The 22,982-nt window shown below is 48.3% G+C and overlaps 1 protein-coding gene across 1 annotated transcript; it reads left to right on the forward strand.

Annotated features, from left to right (window-relative positions):
* The first annotated feature begins 360 nt into the window (after positions 1 to 360).
* Positions 361 to 6,329, forward strand: LOC142591094 (TNF receptor-associated factor 6-like). The gene is made up of 2 exons (XM_075703471.1): positions 361 to 681; positions 5,051 to 6,329. Exons 1-2 carry the CDS (start codon positions 397 to 399, stop codon positions 6,152 to 6,154), a joined length of 1,389 nt encoding a protein of 462 aa, XP_075559586.1. The 5' UTR covers positions 361 to 396; the 3' UTR covers positions 6,155 to 6,329.
* Positions 6,330 to 22,982: the final 16,653 nt, after the last annotated feature.

The following is a 22,982-nucleotide window of genomic DNA, read 5'->3' on the forward strand; positions in this document are numbered from 1 at the left end:
CTCCTTGAGTGGCGGGGCTGTTGCGTGCGGCGTTTATACCGACAACGGCGCGGAGGTATTGGCAAAGATGATAACTGTGCCCGGTCCCCTCTCGGCTGACGAAATAAAAACTTTTTTTTTGCCCTACGTCCTTATATACGGCGATAACAAAACAGGTCGTTGTTACATAATGGCATCACATTGACTGGTGAAATATTCTTATATTATCATCTCTTATTCGACGCCGACGGCTTGACGCGACGAAAGAACGAACGAAGCCGCAAGCTACGAATATCGCGCCAGCAAAGCGCGCTGTTGACCCGCGCTTCAGGAAACGATAAAGGGGCTGTCTTCCGCTGGAGTGCCATTTCGTGCCGCTGTTGGTACCGGATCAGGTGTTGCGGCCGTCACCGAGCGATGCCTCCTCGCAGCCAGCGGTACGCGCTAGTAGGGTTCTCCGACGCGCTCGACTGGAAGCCCCTGGACTTCGTGAGGCCGCTTCCACCGTGCATAGTATGCGCCGTGTGCAGTGTGGTGCGTGCAGCGATCACGCCGTTGCCTTGTGGTCACTCGCTGTGCGACGGCTGCAGCGAACAGTGTGCGGTGGACGGCGGTCAGCAGTGCCCGCTGGACGGCGACCGCTACGCGCTCGACGACGTCGGCTGGGCACGCTTCGGCGCTGATTACGTGCTGGAGAGAGAGGTGAGTCGGGAGACGCGAGAAAACGCCTCAAGCTAGAAACACCTGCCTGCGTACAAACCGCACGATTCGTGATGCCACAGGTTGTAGGTCCAACGAAGCTTCCGACGAGTGACCGGCAGTCGGAGCAGCCATCTTTTTGTTCCCATTCATAAGCATGGTCAGACGCATCGGCTAGGTTTCACGTACGCGTGCATCAAAGTGTTTCGCATTTCGAGGGAAGGGAACTAGGCGCTGTTTATTCGTGTCTAATCGTTTTACGTGTTCGATCCTGAGAGTATTCCGGTCTAAACTAGCGGCCAACCGTATACCAACGTGCGGTGGTATCGGTAGTAAGCATTCCCGCAATCTTCGCTATAGATAGATTGCGTTTTGAGGCGCTGTCGTTGAGACGCTGTGAACCTGCAGCACATCCAACCAATTCAAAGTATTTCCCAACCTTAAAGCACTACCTAATGCACTACTAACGAGGACGGCTTGGACTATAAGCTGTTTGTATAAAAAACGATAGCTATATATATATATATATATATATATATATATATATATATATATATATATATATATATATATTGTGTGTGTGTGTGTGTGTGTGTGTGTGTGTGTGTGTGTGTGTGTGTGTGTGTGTGTGTGTGTGTGTGTGTGTGTGTGTGTGTGTGTGTGTGTGTGTGTGTGTGTGTGTGTGTGTGTGTGTGTGTGTGTGTGTGTGTGTTATCGCACAGCGCAGGACGCGCCTATGTATCGGAAGTTCGTTCAATGTGATGGATGGTTCCATCCGCTGTCTGTCACCAAACCTTGTGTAGTCTGATTGCATGTATGTGCGACGCGAATAGTGTAGAACTTTCTGGAAGACACACGGGTCCCAGTGATTACTCTGGAACATGCGACGGCCGACTCGCTCGACCCGCTCGACCCGATAAACAGGTTTTGACGATCGCCGACTGTGTTCGCCGCTGTCGCCGTTCTTTAAGTGTAGCCTGTTCTTGTGGGCATAGGTCCGCCCAATAAATTATCGTCTTCCACAGCATTGCTACTGTGTTCATTATATATATATATATATATATATATATATATATATATATATATATATATATATATATATATATATATGGTGGTCCAATTCTTATGCACCAAGATTCAAAACTATGCAAATGCCATGTAGCAGGAAAGAACCAACGTGACGTTGTTTTCCGTCACTTGGAGATACTCAGAGTATTCCTCTAAATCCGCCTAATTACATCATTAGTCTTATTTAAGTGACCAACTGCTCAAATATTATAATTAGAAAAAAAGTGTAAGTGAGAAAGTTGTAGAGCAACACGAAATTTCCCGATATAACTTTCGGCTGCGCAATACGTGCTACATAAGTGTTTTGCCGAGCGCGAAAGAAGCCCGCAAATACACATAAGGTGCCTCGAGCGGCCAGTCGCGTGCCAACGACTTCTTTGATGACAACTTGGGTCACTGGGTATGTGCCAGTAGGTGCGTACCACTCTTCTTCGAACGTCTTTGACGCCAACTTTGGCCACCAGGTATTTGCCACTGTGACTGTTCCTCTCTACAATGAAAAAAAAAAGATTCCTTGTATTTATACCATGCTGAGTGGAATCGAACTGAAAACCCAACGGTTCCTCAAGAACAGCATTCTGACGCATCAGCAGGCTGCGCCGAAAATGCACTCGGTAGGTGCCGCTTTTCACTGAACCCCTGCCACGTCAACGACTTAGCGAGCTTCGCCTTGAATGCGCTGCGCATGGGCCGCACTTCACAGAACCTCTAGACAACTTGGGTCACCGAGTGTGTGCCACTGGTGCGGAGTAAGCGAGGAAACAATTCCCAGCGTTCGCAGGCACCACGCTTCTCGTCTCGGAGGCCACGCACGAACTTCTCGGCAGTGCTACTAGATGGCGCAGCGGGTCCAGAAAGTAGCGCGGTATAGGAGCTCGGCCGCCGCATGACGCGTTCGCGCGCACAGGCACGCCAAGCATTTCGAAGGCCACGCACAGGCTTCGCAGCGGCCGCGCTACATGGCGCCGAATGTTCTTAGGCTTGCGCGCAATATTGGATTGGATTGGATTGGAGAAACTTTAATTATGCCTGCAGTTGGGCGCTCGCGCGCCCCGACGAGGGCCTACGTCATCCTCGAAGGTGCCGTTACTCGGCGCGGGTCTCCGCTCGCCGTTGCCGGCTCGCTGGGTCCGTGCCTTTCGAGCGCCTCGAGGACCTGCTGGACGGCCCAGAGCTGATCGTCTCGGTCGTAGCTCTTCGCGGCTGCCTCGAGCCGCGGTGGGAGTGCTCTTGAGTTAGCGTCTTCTGGATATTTAATGCAGTCCCACAAGATGTGCGTGTAGTCTGCGGTCCCCCTCCGGCAGACTCTGCACATATCTGTCGGATATGTCTCGGGGTACATGCGATTTAACAGTTTCGGAATCCGCTGCAGTGCACGTCTCCTGCATAACTAGCTTTTTGCGGTTGGAATACGTTGTGTCGCTATATAGATTCAGTGCTAAATGCATTACCGCCGACAGTCGTCGTGAGATGGTTATCACCGCTTTCTTCAAGTAAAAAACGGCGTCGAAAAATACTAGGCGGCATTTTCTCGAAGTTCAACAAGCCTTGTTGCTAGACGTAAGCGCTGAGCAGCATCTCTGACTCTGTTGTCATTACTGTCTCTATGTCGTTCCAGCCAAGAGTTGCTAGGCACTGCGAGTCCCACAGAACACTCGGAAGCATACTTCATCAAAAAAATTCAGGCACAGGTGACGAATGCTGACAATTCAGCGCTGCACGAGGAACGTAGATGTTGGGACGAAGCATTTCAATATCGAGAAGGAACATACAGACGCGCATAGGTACGCGGGCTCTCTTCAAGGATTGGCGTGGATCCAAACGGATAGGTGTGATACCTAGCCGATCAGCATTGGTGCCTTGACTACTCGCAACGAGATAGAGCGGTGTTTTGCCTCATGGATCATTCTTGTTCACGCTATACTAAAGCACTTTCGAATAGCATTCCGCTAAGACTTGGCATGCTCCGTAAGCTAACTGGAATATGTTCGCTATACTAAACTGGTCATCGCCGATCCAACCGCCGTCGCCATTACAAGGCCGCTGACACGCCGGGTGGTCGCCACTCGCCCGATATTTAAAAGATGAACGCCCAAGCACTCCGCACAGATGGTTAACCGGCGAACATGAAACGTGCAGCCCCGGTGTTTATAACTGGGTTAATCCCAACGATTCAATAAATTACGGCTTGTTAGGCTGGCGAATCCTCGTTACGCAGTTGCTGCTTGCGCTCGGCTGCACGAGCCTGTTCTTGAGCCCGAGCTGCAGCATCGGCACGGCGTCAACGAGCTTGTTCCCGGTTCGGCTCGCAGCGTTGCTGATCGAAAGCACCCTGCTCCTAAGGAGTACGTATGAGGCGTGGCCTACCCATTTCGGAGCCGGAGAGAAACTGTTGCGCGCACGCTCGGCTCAGTACTGGCGCAGCTAATCCAACACCACCCAGATAGCACAAGGCATTTTCACTCCGATCCATGACGTCATGTTACTTGGCCCGACTGCCATATAATCTAATGGGGATGCTCCCAAGTAGGCAACAGTGATTTTGAAGTCACCGCTTTCATCACGCCAGCCTTGTCAATGGAAATTTCGGGCCAGGTAGAGTGACGTCATGGATTGGAGTAAAAAGTTCTTGTGCTATCTAGATCGTGCTGAAGAAGTGACATTAAAGAATTCGTCAAATTGGCGAAATCCGCCGATGTTCAGAAGTCCAACCTTGAATGGGAAAACAAGTCTTACCTGCGCTTTTCGCGATATTTGACCGCGTCGCGCCCAGCTGAGTTGGGCTGCGTCACTTCCGTTTTCACGAGACCATCCCGCAAACACCACGTCTGCGGAAGAGTCTCCGAGTGCTTGATTTGGCTGTTCCTGTGGCGGGTTGTTGCTGTTGCTGCGAAGTTCTGTTGCTTGTTCGGTGGTGGATGAGTGGTATCAAGACCGGAGGTAGCCCCGTGCAACTGCTGCGATTGTTGTTGCTGTGCTTGTAACAACTGCAGCAGCTGCGCCTGTTGTGACGCTTGCTGCGATAGCTGCAATAGGCGAGCTTGGAACCATGTGAGCGTTGACTCCGGGCTCGATAGCTTTCGTTGCTTAAAGTCAAGCTGCGTTCGAATCTCTACAGCTCAAATATTCTTTCTCTTTATCGTCGTTTTGATTCTCGGATGTAACAAGCAATCATCGAAGTAAATGTTGATACTGGCAGCCCGATTACGTGGAGATTCTGGGGCATCTTCCATTTAGCGGAGAAAAATGCATGCATTTTCGAATTTGTTCATGAAACTTCCATATCTTCCTTTCTTCTATGCAGGTTTACTGCTGGAACAAACAATCTGGATGTGAAGCTGTCTTGGCTGTCTCCGAGGTCTACACGCATTTTCGAACTGAATGCAGACACCACTCTACATTTTGTCCAAGATGTTCCGAGACTGTTCTGTGCAACACGGTCTGCACACACATCAGGTCGCACTGCAGTACTCCGGTGGTAACGAGTCCTTCAGTGAGATCGCGAGAGTTGAGTTCGACAGGCGAAATGATCGCGAGAGCAACCAAAGAAGTTCTGGAAAATCCCGTGGCAGAAATCAAGGCCGCGTTGCATGCCATTCTGAGCGAAAACAATACGCAAAGCAATGCACTGAACGATCTCTGTCTGAAAATGGACGACGTGATAGATGTCATCATGCAAGAGTCGCGAATGTCACAAATCAGAGAACGTTTCGCAAGTGCTTCTGAGCGCAGTGGCACTGACCATTCGGTGGCACAGGGCTTCATGACGTGGAACAGTAGTTTAGCAGAAATTTCTGAAAATCTTCGCGGGTTAAGGGACACGATGGCGAAAGTGGAACTCGCAACAAACCCCCAGTGGGACACGCTGGCAAAAGCGACCGCGGAGGTTGGTGCAATAAAAATGGAAATTGTTGAGGGTAATCGAAAGATATTGCACGGAACAGAGAAAGTGATTGCTCACCACTCAGTCCTACTTGGCTTTTACGATTTCGTTGTACAAGGAATTGAATCGCTAAAGCTTGCTGCAACCATTGAGGGCAAGTCTCATTTTCACTGCAGCAAGATATATTTGCGCGGCTATTGCATGTCGCCAGGAGTGACCTTGCAGAAACAGGAGCAGTCGTTCTCGCTGCATATTCTTATCTCCCTTCACAAGGGCGCAATCGATGACTTCGTAGAGTGGCCCTTCCAGAAAGTAATAAAGCTCAGCGTAATGCATCCGATTTCCGGTCTGCAGCGCGATATTCGTTGTGATTTGGCTCAGAATGGCTCACTCTGTCTGCATAAACCAGTGGAATCCAGTAGCGAAGAAGGACTTTCCGTAAGTCCCTCGCTCTGCTTGAACGGTCTAGAGCGGGACGGATACGTGCGTAACGACCAATTACAGTGCAGATGGACACTTCTGTGAAGTGCAGTACTCAGAACGGTTTCAAAACTGTTGCGCGGAATGTCATGCAGAGGAGGACGTGCTCATTCCAAAATTCGAATGCTTTTGAATGCTGCGTTCGACACGAAAACGTGCCACTGTCAAAGCTGTTTTGTGTGTATAAGCGTCGTGTGACTGTCTTTTATAAAACCGTCTCATCTTCGAGGGTGTATATCGTGCGTTTATTGTGCAACGCGGATACGCATGCGTGGCAGTAAGATACAGTGCAGATGCCTCGTCACCTGGAGACACTGGCTTGCGTACGCCGTCTTTCCTACGGCGTGATTTCGAGGCAGCCTTACGTTGCGAGACTCGCCGATCGTCAGCGTGCGGCTTTTCCGTACTAAAAGGGCAACAATCGTCTTCGTCATCCTGTACAGCAAGTACTACGTTGGGCTTCCACGAAACAACGAAACTACGCCGACGGGTTCCCTGCACCCTTGGCTATCGGCCCTGGTGGCATCCTCAAGAATACGTACTGTAGTTTGAAACTAAAATGTAGGTGAAGCCTCTCTTCATGTCAGTGTCGAAATTGAATATTTGGCAAGAGTTCTCGTTGCTAAACGAAGCAGTACGTTCACAAAGGCAGAACCAGCGCACACACAGAAAATGATCTGAGAATGTCTGAGCATGTCTGAGCATGTCTGAGAATAACTTACGGCAAAACCGTCTCGGTAACTTTTTGAAGATGAACCTGAACCGACTTTCCTGCCATGATTCTCGTTAACTGAGGAACCTAACGAAGTCCCAGAATGTCTATAAGAGTCATCTTTCTGGCGGACTCGGTGCTTTTTAGGTATACCAATGGGACCGCAACACTAAAATGTTTAGAGTTGCGGAAGCAGTGATAGACCACACGGGAGAACCAATTAGCTGCGCGACCCTGAGAAACGGCACGGTAACGGAGGAGGAAGAAGTCGCCGTAGCTCTAGCGGCGGCTGAAGGTTACCGCAGGAACAAATCTCTGATAATTCTAACAGACTCCAAAGCAACATGCAGGAACTACATACAAGGCAGAGTTAGTAAGGCAGCACTGAGAATTCTCCTCGAAACAGAGCATCCTAAGAAAAACATAAAACATAGGATCTTCTGGATACCGGCGCACACCGGGATAGAGGGCAACTCAAGGGTGGGCAGCCTAGTTCGCGAACTCACGCACCGAGCAGGGCACTCGGAAACCCTGGAGGCCCCCTTAACGGTGGAGCCGACGTATGCAGAAATACTTAACCACTACAGAGGAAGGAGACTTAAATACCCCCCACCCCACACATCGCTCACACAACACGAGGCAGTCAGCTGGCGAAGACTGCAAGCAGGTGCGTTCTTCAACCTGCACACACTGCACAAAATGTTCCCTACCCAGTACAAAGATACATGTCCGTGGTGCGGGGCAACCCCCACGTTATACCACACCACGTGGGAATGCAAGCGTAATTTCGCATTCCATAAAGTAAATAACCCAAGTGCGGAACAATGGGAGGGTCTGTTCACCAGCAGCGAGCTCGCAGCCCAACGGGCAATTGTGCAGCACGCCTGCGACGTAGCAAGACTCAGCGGTGCCCTGGAATAGGGGCGCCGACCTTGTGAAGCGGCCAGGACTGAAAACATGAAGACACCGGCCCACCGCCAATCTCTCTGAGATATAGAGAAATAAAGTTTTTCCATTCCATTCCATTAAGTCGATGGAAAATACACTTACTATTCACTGCCACAGGAAAGCTTGTTCTGTAGTGTAGAAAAAATGTATGGAATGAAATGTTGGCAGCGTCTTGGAGCTTTTGCCACTCCATTTAAGGTCGACGCTTACAAAATAAGCCGAGAAGCCTTTCTGCAAAAGCAGGGCGCCGGTGTAGAATCTGCTGTTGCCTCGGTTTTAGGCGACAGATTGTTCGCAAATTTAGACAATGTACTTTGCAGCTGCCTTAGAACACTCCCTTTAGATGTTTCGTGGTTCATTTTAAATTGCGATGTTTCTTAATCCCGAACCCCAGTATACTTGAGAGCCGCTAACGTACTAATTACGGTGCGTGACGACTTCTACCCACTTTAAATAACACACGAGCTTCCGGTTTCTGCAAAACTGATATTTCTTTACCACTGCTGGCAGCATGCGCCTATAACTAACGAATGACTGTTGCAGTATCATTTGGCATATTCTAAGTTAGTGGAGGAGTGGGATGAACCTGTGTTTCAAAGACGCTCTGTCAAATTTGTTTGCGCATTTGTTTGAGTGAAGCCGTAAACACCAGGGAAAACAACTATCAAATGCAGAATAACCAGATCGTTTGCCAGCTGCTATTGCTGAAGCTCTCCTCGAAAAATTAACGGGGCCTCCAGAAAGGCGTACCGAGTCATGAAGACGGCTGTTATTTCTTACATCCACGCGATATCACTAAGCCTTAACAGAACAACACACAGCATGCGAGCATTTCTCGCATTTGCTGCCCCCTACGGACCTTCTGACCTGTGCAGGTGTAACCGGCCTAAAAACGACCTTGATGACCCATACTGATTGCTGCAGGAAACACAAAGCAGCCTTTTACTATACAGAATCTGCAGCATTCCCTGTTTCTGTAAATAGGGGCAAGTACTATGTAGGACAAACGTGCAGATGTATTAATGAAAGATAAAGAGAATCCAACGACAGTGTGAGAAATGGTAAGAATTGGTTTCTCACAAAACCATGTGACAAGTGGGCTTGTCAGCAGCTTTTTGGGACGTGGTTAGGTATCAGCAGGAATGAAAACAAACGAGTGCTTGAATTGTTCGAAGCAGAAATTATTCGAACACTAGACGTGCTGTGTATAAGCTCAACATTTGCTCTACTATATAAAACTACAATTTCTGAGAACAAGTTTAAAGCGCTGATGGCAAATTGTTAGGTTGTTGACACGCGCAATGCGTATCCTTTGGTAAGCATTTGGTAAATGAATTCTAGCCTGCCGCACAGCAGGTTTGAATTCAAGGAGGTTACAACCTATGCAGCAGGGCACTTCGATTAAATATTTTCCTTCTAAATTAAAATAACGTGTTTTAAACCCCTCGTGATCATTTTTCTCAGTTTGCACTTTTTGGCCACACAAAACCTTTAGGAACACTCATTTCCAAACTGCTTCGCCAAGACCTCCTCAAAGTACTTTCTGGACTGAAATTTTTTTTCAGGAAGAAGGCGAGGTACTTCTATTTCTAAATTCTTACTAACGCAAGAGATTGTTCCACATGTGACATATAATGACATTGAAAAAAATTGAGCTTAGCCTCGAAGCGATGGCACCGTTACAGAAACAGGCGACCGACCTCTTGCACTATGAACTCCTTTGAAGGTGCCTCAAAGAAACAATGGTTGTGTCTTCGGTATTTCTGAAATGATAGTTTCCTAAAGTGACATGCCTAACAGTATCGTATGACAGCGATACCTTTTCTTTTTTGATCTGCATAATGAATTTTCTGAAAGGTGCCTAACACAAAAACGTACATAAACGCATGCAACTTCATAAATATCCGTGCAACGGTTCCCCTCGATAAATTCGAAACTCTGTATCAATACCACACCGTATCAATACATAACACTGTATAAGTACTGTGTCAATACATAATGGCACCCATCCCCCTTCTGCACTACCAATGTTAAGCACTGCCAACGTTAAGCCGGGACTTCATTCCTGCGGCTTCAGAGTGTGCTCGTCACGAGTTCTTGTAACTTTCACCGCCATGTGTGGTGCTGCAAGTGGAATGGAGCATAAGTACTCAGATAAGTTCCAGAAAATAGAGGGATGCAGTAACAGAACGAAATCCATAAAATTCAGGTGACACGATTTGCCACACTTTAACTCCATGTGACTACGGCTCAAAGTTGTTTTGAGCCTCCTGGAAACCTCCCCTCACAATGGAAAGAAGCCAAAATTATTATGATTCCCAAACCCGGGAAGCGCCTCCTACTCGAAAACCCCCGCCCTATCTCCCTCACTTCATGTGTCGGAAAGGTCCTCGAACACGTCATCCTCCCACGCTTACAAAGACATATGAACGACAACGACATCTTCCCCAATACCATGGTTGGCTTCCGCCCGAAACTTTCTGCTCAAGATATCATGATTCAGCTGAAACACCAAATTATCAATGGCGATAAAAGCTCCAGGCTGGACACCAGAGCCATCTTGGGGCTAGACCTAACCAAGGTTTTCGATAACGTCACGCATGAGTCCACACTGGACCAACTGGCACAACTCCAGGTTGAACATCGAACATATAACTACGTGAAGAATTTTCTTACAGGTCGCGCGGCCACCATTACCATCGGAGGGTTGCAATCGCCAATTATTCACTTCGGCAGCAAAGGCACGCCGCACGGATCGGTTCTATCCCCTTTTCTGTTTAACGTGGCCCTTCTCGGACTACCGCCTGCATTAGCTAGCATCCCCAACCTCAAGCATAGCCTTTACGCAGACGATATCACCCTGTGGGTCACCGGAGGCAGCGACGGGGACATCCAAGACACGCTGCAGCAAGCCATCAACGAGATCGTTGCATACGTAGAACCGCGCGGCCTGGCGGGCTCCCCACAGGAATCGGAGCTCCTTCTGTACAAGCCTAATTGGGGAGGTCGATGTCCAGACCCTCACCCGCCCGAGATAGAACTCCCCGTGCACCAGCAACGCATACCTACTGTACCTAGCATCCGTATCCTTGGCTCACGCGTCCAACAAAACGGCAGAAATACGGAGATACTCAAGCAATTAGATACTCATGTACACCAAACCACTCGCCTCATTGCACGCATCGAAAATCGACATCACGGCATGAAAGAAAACAACCTTATACACCTGGTAACCGCCTACGCCCTGAGCAGGATCACCTATGTCGCCCCGTAACTTAGCCTCAATGCAACTGGCAAGCTCAAACTCAATACCATGATCAAGAGGGTCTATGAACAAGCCCTACATCTTCCCATCACCACCTCTAACGAGAAACTGTACGCCCTCGGCATTCATAACACCATAGACGAGCTCATTGAAGCGCAGCGTATTAGCCAGTACGAACGACTCGTCAATTAAACCATGGGCAGGCAAATTCTAGGCACCCCAGGCATAACCTACACCACCCAATTAGGACCAAAAGTACCCATCCCTCCAAACATTCGGGCTCAGCTAGTTATCCCGCCCGTACCTCGCAATATGCACCCTGAACACAATCCGGAGCGACGTGCAGAAAGAACTAAACAACTACAAAAGCGCTACGACCAAGCCGCTGACGTAACCTACGTGGACGCAGCAGAATACTCCTACCAAAACGCCATGGCGGTCGTCGCAGTCGCGGGTTCGCAGTACCGCCTCGCCTCGGCCGCATCAAAATTCCCCACGCAACCCGAAGTAGGAGAAGAAACGGCAATCGCTTTGGCCTACGCGGCTACCAATGCACACTGCATCATCAGCGATTCAAAAACGGCCATTCGTAACTACGCAAGAGGACTGATAGCACCCCAAGCACAGAAGATTAATTCTGGCACTCCTCCCTCAAGGCAACGCCACGTGCAGATCATCTGGGCCCCTGGTCACTCGGGTCTGGCTGGAAACGAAGCCGCCCACGATGCCGCCCGAGCTCTCGCACACCGGGCGCATCATCCTTCTCCTGCGTCTTCCGATCCCGACCAGCCCTCTGTTCTGCATCGCGGTCACGCGCGGGCCGAATGGTCACGTTCAGAGAAATTCTCCTGCCCCACCCAGCGCACAAAACACTGAATAAATCTCAATCCACCATTTGGCGACTCCTTCAGACACGAACTTTTCCGAACCCCGTGCTTTACAACCGCATTTACTCCGATGCATACTCCCCACTCTGCAAAGCGTGCGAGACCCGCGCTGACCTCGATCATATTATCTGGCAATGTCCCAAAGCCTACCCACCAACACCTCCCGCACTAACACACGCATCATAACTACGGCCGAGCAGTGGGAGACATTGCTGCTCAGCTTGGACCCAGAGGAGCAGTTCTGGGTCGTCCGGATGGCCGAAGACGCCACCAGAAAGCAAAGACTCGCCGCCGTCTGAGGAAGGGGGGATTGGGGGTTAGTCTCCCGACCCCCGCTACCCCTGAACCCCATCAAGGACATACTAAAGTTTTATCTCTCTCTTTCCTGCGATTGCAAAAATAAAAGGCACGGCACCCTAACGCCTGCTATGGTCAGTGGAACTTTTCACTGACCATAGCAGACAAAAAATGAGCACTAGAATGGGAAAACGAAAGTTGCTTCATGTGTAGCTCTTTACCTACCTTGGTACTGCAACAGCCTAATAGTTCTCTTGTACACATGAAGTGACCACTATAAAACTTACAAGATAGCGTACATTTCGTCTTTCTAAATTAGGGAGAACTTCTGTCAAGGCGTTTGGAATGACTGAAAACAGCCAGGCGCAATGAGTCCTGCTTGTGCTTAACTTAAATTCGTCGAATGTACGCGTACATGGCAAGGCACGCAATTTCCGATAGTTCTCCAGACAGAAAAAAATTAAGGCGGAACTCATCTCACGAGGACTGTCGACGGGGACGGGGGTAGCATTGCCGCGTTCCTTATTCCCATACTCACGTTAATTTAACATTTGTAGTCGTTCTGAGATTTTCGTTTATTCGGCTGTATGTGACATACTAGTGATCTCATCCCACGTGGTCTATGACACTAGCTTGCCAAGGTCAGCCACGAGCATGGCGGCGTGAAGACGACTGTATGACGCCGACGCAATAACGACGACGGAAGGACGAAGAAAGAATGACGTCGATGGAACGACAACGGCATGATGACAATGAGATGTCGATTCTTAAATAATGACGATGGATAACGACGACTACGTGAAGGCGCGACATGGAGACGGTGAAACGACGACGAGTATGACGATGGCGTTATGACGACAGCCAGGTGATGAAGCTGGAACGACTACGATTCAAGACCGCAGTGTCATGATGACAACGGTATAACAGATTCGTGATAGCGCACGGGCGACGCACTGACGACGATGACCTAACAGCGGCCTGTTCACGATTGAATGAAGAACAAAGAATGACGTCCCTGGATCGACGAAAGCGGTATAAGGATGAACGCGTGAATACAATGGGATGACGATTTCAATTGACGAAAACGCGGATGAGCGACAACTTCTGCGAGCATCAGCTTCGGATCTTGTAATAATTAACTAAAATTGGCAATTGCTGACTATTTTTACTTCTACAGAAGCACTACCGCCTTCGACGTCCTGCCAACATTTCGCCTGTGCCCTACGGACTGCCCTATCTCGTATCGGCGAGCCAGCCGAGCGGGTTCAAGAACGGCAAACTATTATGACATTCCAGAAGTCGGCCTGGGTATGGGGAAGCTTAGTTTTAATTCGATTAGCATTTTCGGGGAACTTCTTGCACTTTCGGGGGACCATCAGACGATCTTACAATTTTCCCGCCAACTTAGGTCACTGCGTAGTCCATGGTCGAATGGGTACAGCATCGGGCTGCTGTGCTGGGGAAACGGCATGAAAGCAACCGTCGGACCAACTTGGGTCGCTAGTTTTTGTCACTGGTTATGTGGCGCTCTTGAACGAACCTCTTTCCCTCTAACTTGGATTATTTGGTAAGTGTCATTGTGTATGTGTCGCTCTTTAATGAACCTCTTTCGCACCACTCAGTGTGTTCCACTGGGTAGGCGCTGCTCTTCATTGGACCACATTGACGCCAACCTGGGTCGCTGAGCATGTGCCACCGATTGTGTGCCATTCTCCAATGACAAAAAAAAAGATACAAAGTTGTCCGGTGCTGGTCGGAATCACATCCTCGTCGTATATGCTAAGACAGCCTTGTCTGACACATACACACGCGCGCACCCGGACTACGCATAGAGTTCGCGGTGGCTCCCCTAGATGCCGCAGCGTGTTCAGTAAGAAGCGCGAGATAGGAACTGAGCTGCATGCACACCTTATTCGTAAGCGTCTAGGCAGCGACAGTAGTGTGTGTCGCTACGTCGCACCAATGACAATAGTATTAACGTCGACGTTCATCGTGAGACGGCTTCTGCCGGATTTTTTAAATTTAGGTAGGTATAGTTAAGAATGTTAACTAAATTTCGCTATAATAAAAGAGCAAGGAAGTGGCAGGAAAGCGACTTGCTGCCGGTACGAGCCGTACCCGTAGCCACGGCATGTCGCCAGCGATGCAACGCGAAATGAACCACGGCTACAGCTGTCCGTCCGTCCACCTTTTTCGGTGTTTCCGTTGAATGCGTTTAACGCACCCCCGAGCACGATAAGCACAGGTGTCGAAACACTGCCCTTTCTGTCCACTAAATTCTACCGAAGTCTACCAAGATTAATTGCAAGTCTCAAAAAGACGCACATGAGGCCATGCGGCAGAAACATTTGTCATTGCTCGATGAAGCAATTCTATACTTGAACAAATTTCCAACAAAACCTTATCGGAAGTTTATGCGGAGATTATTTTATAGAAAAATAAAAGTTCTGATTGTGTGGAGTGTATCTTCTATAAATTCTTTTTTCCTTTGGAGCTTCGTCCGCCGAGTGCACTGGCCAATTTGTCTGTGAGCATCTACGTTAACAAAACAGTATGCGCGAACAACTATAGCCAGTATCCCCGATACTTTGCTACGCATTGCGTTAGCTCATGAATTCTCAAACGAAATGAATTCTCAAGCGCACTCCCAAACGTGAATAACATCCTCACTAAATACTACCCAATTCTCACCAGCAACCAGAAACTTAATAAGATTTTTCCCGACCCGCCCAGAGTAGCCTACAGACGCGACACTAACACACGCAACACAAACTAAGGACAAAGAAAAAGTTGGAAACCGGTCCCTTTGGTCGCCCCAGGTGCCCTACATGCAAACATATTCAATCTGCTACTACAGTAAAAAGTACAGCGTCGAATTACGCACACAAGGTAACTTCGGCTTTCACCTGCACATCAAACAACGTAGTCTACTGTCTAGAATGTGCCGATTGTAGCATACAATACATCGAGACTGGACAACAAATTCATACAAGACTCAACGGTCACCGCGTGGACACAAAACACAATTTACCTAAAGCAGTAGCCAGTCACTTTAATGAACATGGACATATATTTGACAAAGCAAGGCTCTATATACTACAAACAAATTTCCGTTCACCTCGCGAAAGCAAATATACGGAATTATACCTCATACACTAGTTTATTGCCTACACCCGACGGGAATAATTCGGGCACGCGGCAACTTAGAAGCTTTAAAAATGGTACCTTAAATCTGAAATTCTCATATCATCAACCAAGACATAAAACACAGTATGTCGCCAGCTAACCTTAATTCTTAACCTCACCTATTCCTCCATTTCGAAAAATTTTTTTCTGCCTACTACTCAATTTAATATACTCTTTCATGTTTTTACGTTTATATCAACTGTACGACCCCCTTTTCCCATGTACACCTGCCCCCACCCGCTTCTGCGTACGTAACCCTCCTATTTGTTATTCCGGTTTCGGTTCCCCCCTCTATTCTTTTTTTTTCGTGTGTTTTTATATGTTTTTTGAAACAACCTCGTCAACACATTCCGAAGTCCCAGACGTCAGTATACCTTTTTCGGCGCGTCAGCCACACAGGGTATCGCCATTTCTGTATACCGCCGTAACGACACCTACGTTGAGCGACAGGGGCTAACGTCCCTTGAAAGACCACGCCGCTGCCTCCCAGTTACCCCATACATTGCACCCCAGACTCCTTGTCGCCATCTCAACTACTTCAAAATTACTCGACGCATTGCTGCTATGCTACTCAAGTAACTCTTTCAACTGATGTTTTTTTTTTGTCTTTTGTGTTACTCGCGTACTGACCGCCTGACCGACTCTTCTAATGCTACAAAAACATGCCGCCAACGACGCCCTTGAACGCTCCCTAACCTCTCGCTTCCCCAATGCCCTCACATTCCCCCTTCTTTTTTTTTCTTGTTCTTTCTCCTTTTTTCCTCTTGGTGTCCTCCCCCCCCCCATTTTTTTCTTTCCTTTTCTTTCTTTTCTTTTCTCCCCGCCTTCCCACTCTCCCGCTCTTGTCCCCTCGTCTTGGGAACGACGCTCACAGACGTCAGGCGACAGCACTCATTACCTCTCAAGTCTCTCCCTTTATAACCAACCGCTACCACCCGCACGTGACGTCACTGCACTAACCCTTTAAAGCTAACATGCCGAGGATGACGAGGCCGCCTTTGACGAAGATAGGTCCTCCTATCGAAACGTTGGCCTGCCTTTCTGAGGCACATTATCCCTGTTCACAAACTTTATACCACAATGTACTGATAAACGAAATTTATTTTCATGGTCCCTTGAGGTGCCGTTTAAAGAAGGTCTACCGGAGGCGTATTCTCAGTCACTTTAGGAGATATCACTGTCAGTGCATGCTGTTAAGCTAGCTGAGCAAAACCAGTTGAGCTGATTGGCCGGTTGAGCAAAACCGCTCGAGTCATACAACGCGCCGTGTATATACATCCCGTGACATGCCAAAAGTGACCATCTTGGAATACGTACCCTGCGTAGCATGCTACATTGTCAAAGAGCAAAATACTCAACTTGTAGCAAGTTTCAAGCACTCTTCTAGTACCAAAGCGGACCAAATGCGAGGAGACACTTAAACATTGTTGACGCAACACTGACGTACGGTCGCCCAGGTTACGGCACAAAAATTCTAAAATCGATATTTCAAAATTGGCCTTCATTTTGTCCAGTAGTAATCAATCTTTTTTTCATCAAATGAATAAAATGTAGTTTTGAAAAGTGCTTGAGCTTTTTAAATTAATTTAGTGTTGCTGTTCAGTGTGCCCTTACGTCGTCAGAAATGAAAATGACGCGCTGTAAGTCCGATGTTCCAGCTTATTAATGGCACATCCAAACATCATAATACGCTTCGGAAGGAGCTACCATACTATCCTGTTGCTGCTAACTTTCAATATTTGCCTCTTGAGTAGCAATTGTGTCCAACTCAGTTTACAGTTAAAGTTTGTTCAAATAGCACTGTCACTTCGCCGCTCTCAGCTGCTGCATGTATAAAACATCTGGCTTACGCAGTGCTTTATCTATCTTAGTTGCCATGAACTAGAAACTCGATTGACAAACCATGTTTTAGCCGTCCTCCTTATACGGACTTCGTCTGGAGATCAAAATTTTGGAAGGTACTCATTCGGCATCCGCGTGAACACAGTTCATGCTGCCATGACCACATGTTGCACTGTTTTCGGTGCACCCGATCCCAACTTTGCGTCGTTCACGCGAGCACTGTATCATGCACTAATTAAGCAGGCCGCATGCGTCGGCCTAAATATTGGAGCATGGACTTACTTTGGCCCGTGGAATATTGCTACCATCTGTGACCAGCATCTCCGTATCGTCGAATGCAGACTTCTTCACTGGCGGTCCGTCATCGACGGTGATGCTTAATTGGCATCAGACGTGTGCTACGCCTGATACTATAATTGCGGCGTTCTTATCGCCTACTGGGGTCCATGCTGAATCTCTTCTGACAACCGCTGTATGTGACTAAACATGGCTGTTGAAACATCATGAGGCTGATTGGTTTCAACAATTTCTAGCGGTGCTTTTAGCTGACATGGATCCTGCGGAAGGGTTTCCAGCACCTCTTCTTCAAAGTAGGTAGCAGGGGATTTCCGTGTGTCTTCCTCTGCGTGTGCTAGCTTGTCGTTGCTACAGCCTCTTCTGCGCCAGTCTCATCCACTTGTTAGACAAACTATGCTCAGACAAAGTTATGGGCCCCGCGGTACTTGCATACATGTGGGAGCGGTGGCTACCTCTTCATGCCCAAATTGCCTGCAGACGGCAAAGCGCTGGAGGTGGCAATCTCGGCGAGAGTTTCCCGTACCGCAGAACAGAAGCTGAGATGGTGCCGATCCTGGTACGATAAGGGTTAGCTCATCAGCGACAGTAAGTGTGGCAAGCACTCGAGCTTTACTCTTGGACTCAGCTTCAGCAACACGAGTCGCATCTTCGACCCATTTTTTCTGCCTTGTACATAAACGGCAAAGTCACTGACTTTACCACATGGTGTGAAAGCGAGACGCACGTGTTCTTCTTGACCATGCGCACTTACAAGTTTCTGAAAGTCTCAGTCCAAATGTGGCTCATGCTCTACACCCACGAGGCGACAACATTGGGGAGCAAAGACAAACGAGCCAGTTCGTCTGGAAAATCTTGCATTTTATACGGGCTAGCTCGGGCGTCCGTGTGCAGAAGAAACAGTATTACGAACAAAGTGACCTGTACTTAATAGATGTGATGGCTTTCTCACTCAAATGACGAGTCACGCCTGTGAGCTCATCTCATGTGATACGATATGCTTTCGCTACACTAAGACGTGCATCTCAATCATCTACTATATACTTTAATCTGTGAGACATAAATGCCCGACCAAGAGATATAGGATGTCATCAAGTCCATCAGCACTTTACCAAACACCACAACCATGGATATTTACACTGACGCAGCAGTGCAGTGACTGCATGAAGCGAGTCACAAACATGCTGCAAATGCCAACGAATCCAAAGACTTCACAAGCCTTTATTTCAGTGTTGAGCAATAGACAGGAGACTCGGTTGGAGTCGCCATAACCACACGGAAGATTATTTGATTGATCACCTCCCTAATCTAAAACACCACTGTGGTTTATAAGATTTACACGCTGTGCATCATGCCCTAAAGATTATGTCAGCCTTGCCTTGCACGGAGAGGCCTTCGTCCTAGGCAGTGGACATAAAAGATGATGATGCTGATGATTATGATGATGATGATGATGATGATGATGATGATGATGATGATGATGATGATTCCAGAGCAAGCCGGCTAAATATGCGACGATTACAATACAAAAACTTACACATTTTAGGGATCCGCGCGCTCTCAGATACGGACCATTAATTAGCATCGGCCAAGTTGTCCGAGCTCAACCACTCGCCGTCGCATTACAGTTATGGTGCGCGTCAACCATGCTGCCAGACCCGCCAGAAAAAGCGGCTATCCCGCCCTCGTGTGCCGCGCGTGGAGCTTTTCTGCCCCCTCCCCCTTGTGTTACGCGTCCCGTTAGTGTACATGGAAGCCGGCACGGTTCGAGGTAGTTGACCTCAGTCCCGAGAAAAGCTGCTTTGCACCACTGGAAGCTCGTTCAAGGACGACCAGGCGAGGAGGCAACGCCGGGTGGATCCGGCCATCGGAGTATAGAGCCCAGGGAATGTCCCTATTGGACGAACATGACGCCACTTGCCCGGGCCGTACAACTGGATGAAAATGACAACTGTACGGGCTCTCGACGACTGGGTAAAAATGACGACGCTTACTGCGTTGGCGGGCTAGTTGGTGCGAATCCATGAATACTTTGTTTAGCGCAAAAAGGCAGACACAAGAAAGCGCCTTGTCCTGTCGTCTTTCTTGTGTCTGTCTTTTTGCGCTAAACAAAGTATTCATGACGACGCTTCCACGGCCTCAACGATTAGCTTAAAATGACGTCACCCCAAGGAATGAAGATGTTATAAGCCAGAGAACCAACGGATAGGGAGAGACGTTGTTCTTGCCACGGGCCGCAGTGTACGATTTGCGGCCGGCCGTCGATGAACTTTTACGGTTACTTTATCTGTTTCTAATCCTGTACACAATGTAAATAAACCTTCTTTTCTCCAACTCCCATGTTCAACAGCAAGGGATGGCACCGTCACAACGCGGATTGCCAATGGGGCCACTGTGTGAAGGAGCGGCAAACAGAGGATATCTTGTACAGCCGCCGTGATTGCTCTAGTTAATCTGCGAATTGTATTCCTATATATGATTTGAATTTCGGGCAACCATGTAACAAAGAAATGTTGAAAAGTATATTTTGGTTTCCTTCATGCCTTTTAAACTAATATTTCCCAAATCTAGCCAGCCACACCACCCAGACTATTTGTTGTCTTCGCTCCTGATGAGTACTGACAAAATGCGGTCTTATGTCGAGGAGCGGGCCCATTGTGGGGGGGAGAAAGAGAAGAAACCTTTATTTAGTCGGACAGTTGGGCAAGGCCCGGTTACATTGCCCTGCTAGATAGCAAGCAAATCAAGACTACAGGCGACATCATATGCGCGCTTGAGGATGCAGTCTTGGATGCCCGAGTCCGAGCTGCGCAGCAGGGTGTGCCAGTCGTCTGGAAGCAGGGTTTGCCCTAATTCTGGAGGAGGGGGCGGTCTTCCTTGCATCCGCAAAGTACATGGTTGAGAGTAGCTCTCTCATCGTACAGCTTGCAATCGAGGGAAAATTATGATGAAAACATATGGTAGATAAGTACCGGGCTTGGGAAGGAGTTTGTTTGTAGTCTCCTCCAGGTTATTTTCTGCTCTTTATTTAGCTTATTATGTGGGGGCGGAACTTCATTCGCCCAAGGCGGAAATGGTGGGTCAGGTCATGAAATGAAATTAGGCTATCCTTGGCTGTCCCCAGAGCAGAGGTGCTCAACGCCCGGCCGACTAAACCTCGGGCTGTCTGATTAGCCGCCTCGTTTTCAGGGTTGCCAGAATGTGTTGGTACTCAAATTGATTGAATGTCCCTATCGGAGGATGTTATCTGACTAAAAGTATTAATAGTTAATTCAGCAATTCTGGCCGGCACAAAATTGTGTATGGCAGTCTTGGAGTCACTGAAGATAATATGTGCCTGTGAATTTGTCATCGCGAAAGCGATGGCTGCCTCCTCAGCCATTGTGGTTGTGCGGACTGTAGCATGTGTACCTGTTATCACTGCCACTGCGAATGATCTATTCGGAGCTAGATATTTAGCCGCATTTGCGTCGATGACACTCGGTTGATGTTTATATGCCTTATGGATTGCCACGGCCATGGCAATCCATAAGTTGTATGGGATTGTCAAGGCAGTCGATCTTCTTGAGGCCGACTTAGTGACATTAGGGTTTAGCTAGGAGATGCCTGAGTAGAAGCCACGTCTTCTTGGTTCGCAGTTGTCCAGTCATACTATCGCAAATTTGACACCACCGTTTTTCCATTTCGAGAGAATACTGTTCAATCTCCCTTTCTGCATGAGAAATTTTCACACGAACTTTCCTATTGGAAGCTGTGTTTTCGAGCATTTAAGAAGGTTCCTCCACATGTGCGATTTCCACGTGTGGTGTAATTTACTGTCCGCGGTGTGTTGCTCTTCAGCCAAAAGTGTCATTGAGGTAGCACATTCTACATCCGAAGCAATATCTGATGTACAATTTTCCAGATTAGCCATCTCGGTTTTAGAGGTTTGCTTCCGAATTTTCCTAAATTTGCCCCAATCCGTGATTTTAGAGATGGTTTTGGGGCGCATTCGGCTTGTATTTGGAAAGTGGTTGAGGTAATATAATGATCGCTGCAAAGTAGGGTACCTGTGTTGTAACATCGAATGTCTCCTATGTTTTGGTACAGCGTAAGACCTGTAGATGTACTGACACTGACACTATTGCCTATTCTTTTAGGGATTTGCGCGTCATTGAGAAAAGAGAGGCCAACAATTTGGGCTGCAATCCAAATTTTTGTTCCTTTGGTATTGCAGTTTCCGTAGGCCCATGGGGTAGGTTGGTCATTAAAGTCTCCAACTATCAGAAGTTGGACTCTTCCTGCTGTTCTAGCAACGTTCTGAAGGAAACCTGAGAACTCAGTGCCTTTGTCCCTAGGCGCGCTGTATACATTGAGGACAAAGCAGCTGTTTTCCCTGCCCTGTAGAATAATTTCGATGAGCGTATGAGGTACTGTTGTTCCACCTACGTTGTGTTGAACGGCCACCATATTTCTCTGAATGAGAATTGCAGTGGCTGGGAGTCACCCTGTGGGTTCATCAGTCGGAGATTGGAAGAACCTTATAGCCTGGTAATGTTACGACGGCGTTTGTTTCTTGAAGGGCTATAATGTCGGGAGGTTTTTGAATGGTCTGGATGTGGAATTGATGTTGGCTTTTTTGTTTCGATATTCCCTGGAGTTCAGATGCCGTGCCTCAGTTCCCCGGGTGCGCGGAGCCATGTTGGCTGGGAGGTGGGGAGGGCGGAAGTACTAAACGTGAGAGTTGAATTACCTCTGCTGGAAGCGGAGAGGTTGAGGGGATTCATGTCGCTGCATGATTTGTGAGTGAAAGTTAAGAAACATGTTTTCAACTTTTTCCGAAAGCTTTTTGACGTACTGATACATTTGGCATCGGCTTTTGGCATGGTTACAGATTTAAATTAGGGTTCCTTACCTGAAGAGGCTTCCGCCATCTTTTTGGCTTAGGGTTCCTTATCAGAGGTTGCAGGGTGGTTGACCCCATTGCTGCTACCCTTAGTGTCCATGATATTTCCTCAGAGGAGGAGTCAACTTTTTTCCTGCTTCCGGGATTTGTCTTGGGGGACCCTGGCTATCCAGCTACCTATTTCTAGAGCTTGCCTGCGCCTTCCCGTGCCTTGCTATTAGATGTTTCTCGGAAAGGAGACTGCGGCCTTCCGCAGGGAGGTGGAAATGAGCTGGAGTTGTCACAGGCGGCGTACTGCACTCCTTGTTCACTCGTCTTAACTTGACGTTTTCTTAGTCTTGATTCTCGTCCTGGTCCGGCCTTGCAATTCCGATTCTTCGGCGCAGCGGGCTTAACTTGATCTGCGAAGGGGTGCTTCCAGTTTCTGCTTGCTCCCTGTTGAATATGCGCCTCCACAAACAATGCACATAGGAGTGCAGTAGAGTGGCTTGTCAGGACCTGGCAGTGGGTGTTGTTCGCCGCAAGTGTGGCACAGCTGCCGCTGCGGCTTGCTGCAA

The sequence above is a fragment of the Dermacentor variabilis genome, chromosome 8 (genome assembly GCF_050947875.1).
Source record: "Dermacentor variabilis isolate Ectoservices chromosome 8, ASM5094787v1, whole genome shotgun sequence".
NCBI lineage: Eukaryota > Metazoa > Arthropoda > Arachnida > Ixodida > Ixodidae > Dermacentor > Dermacentor variabilis.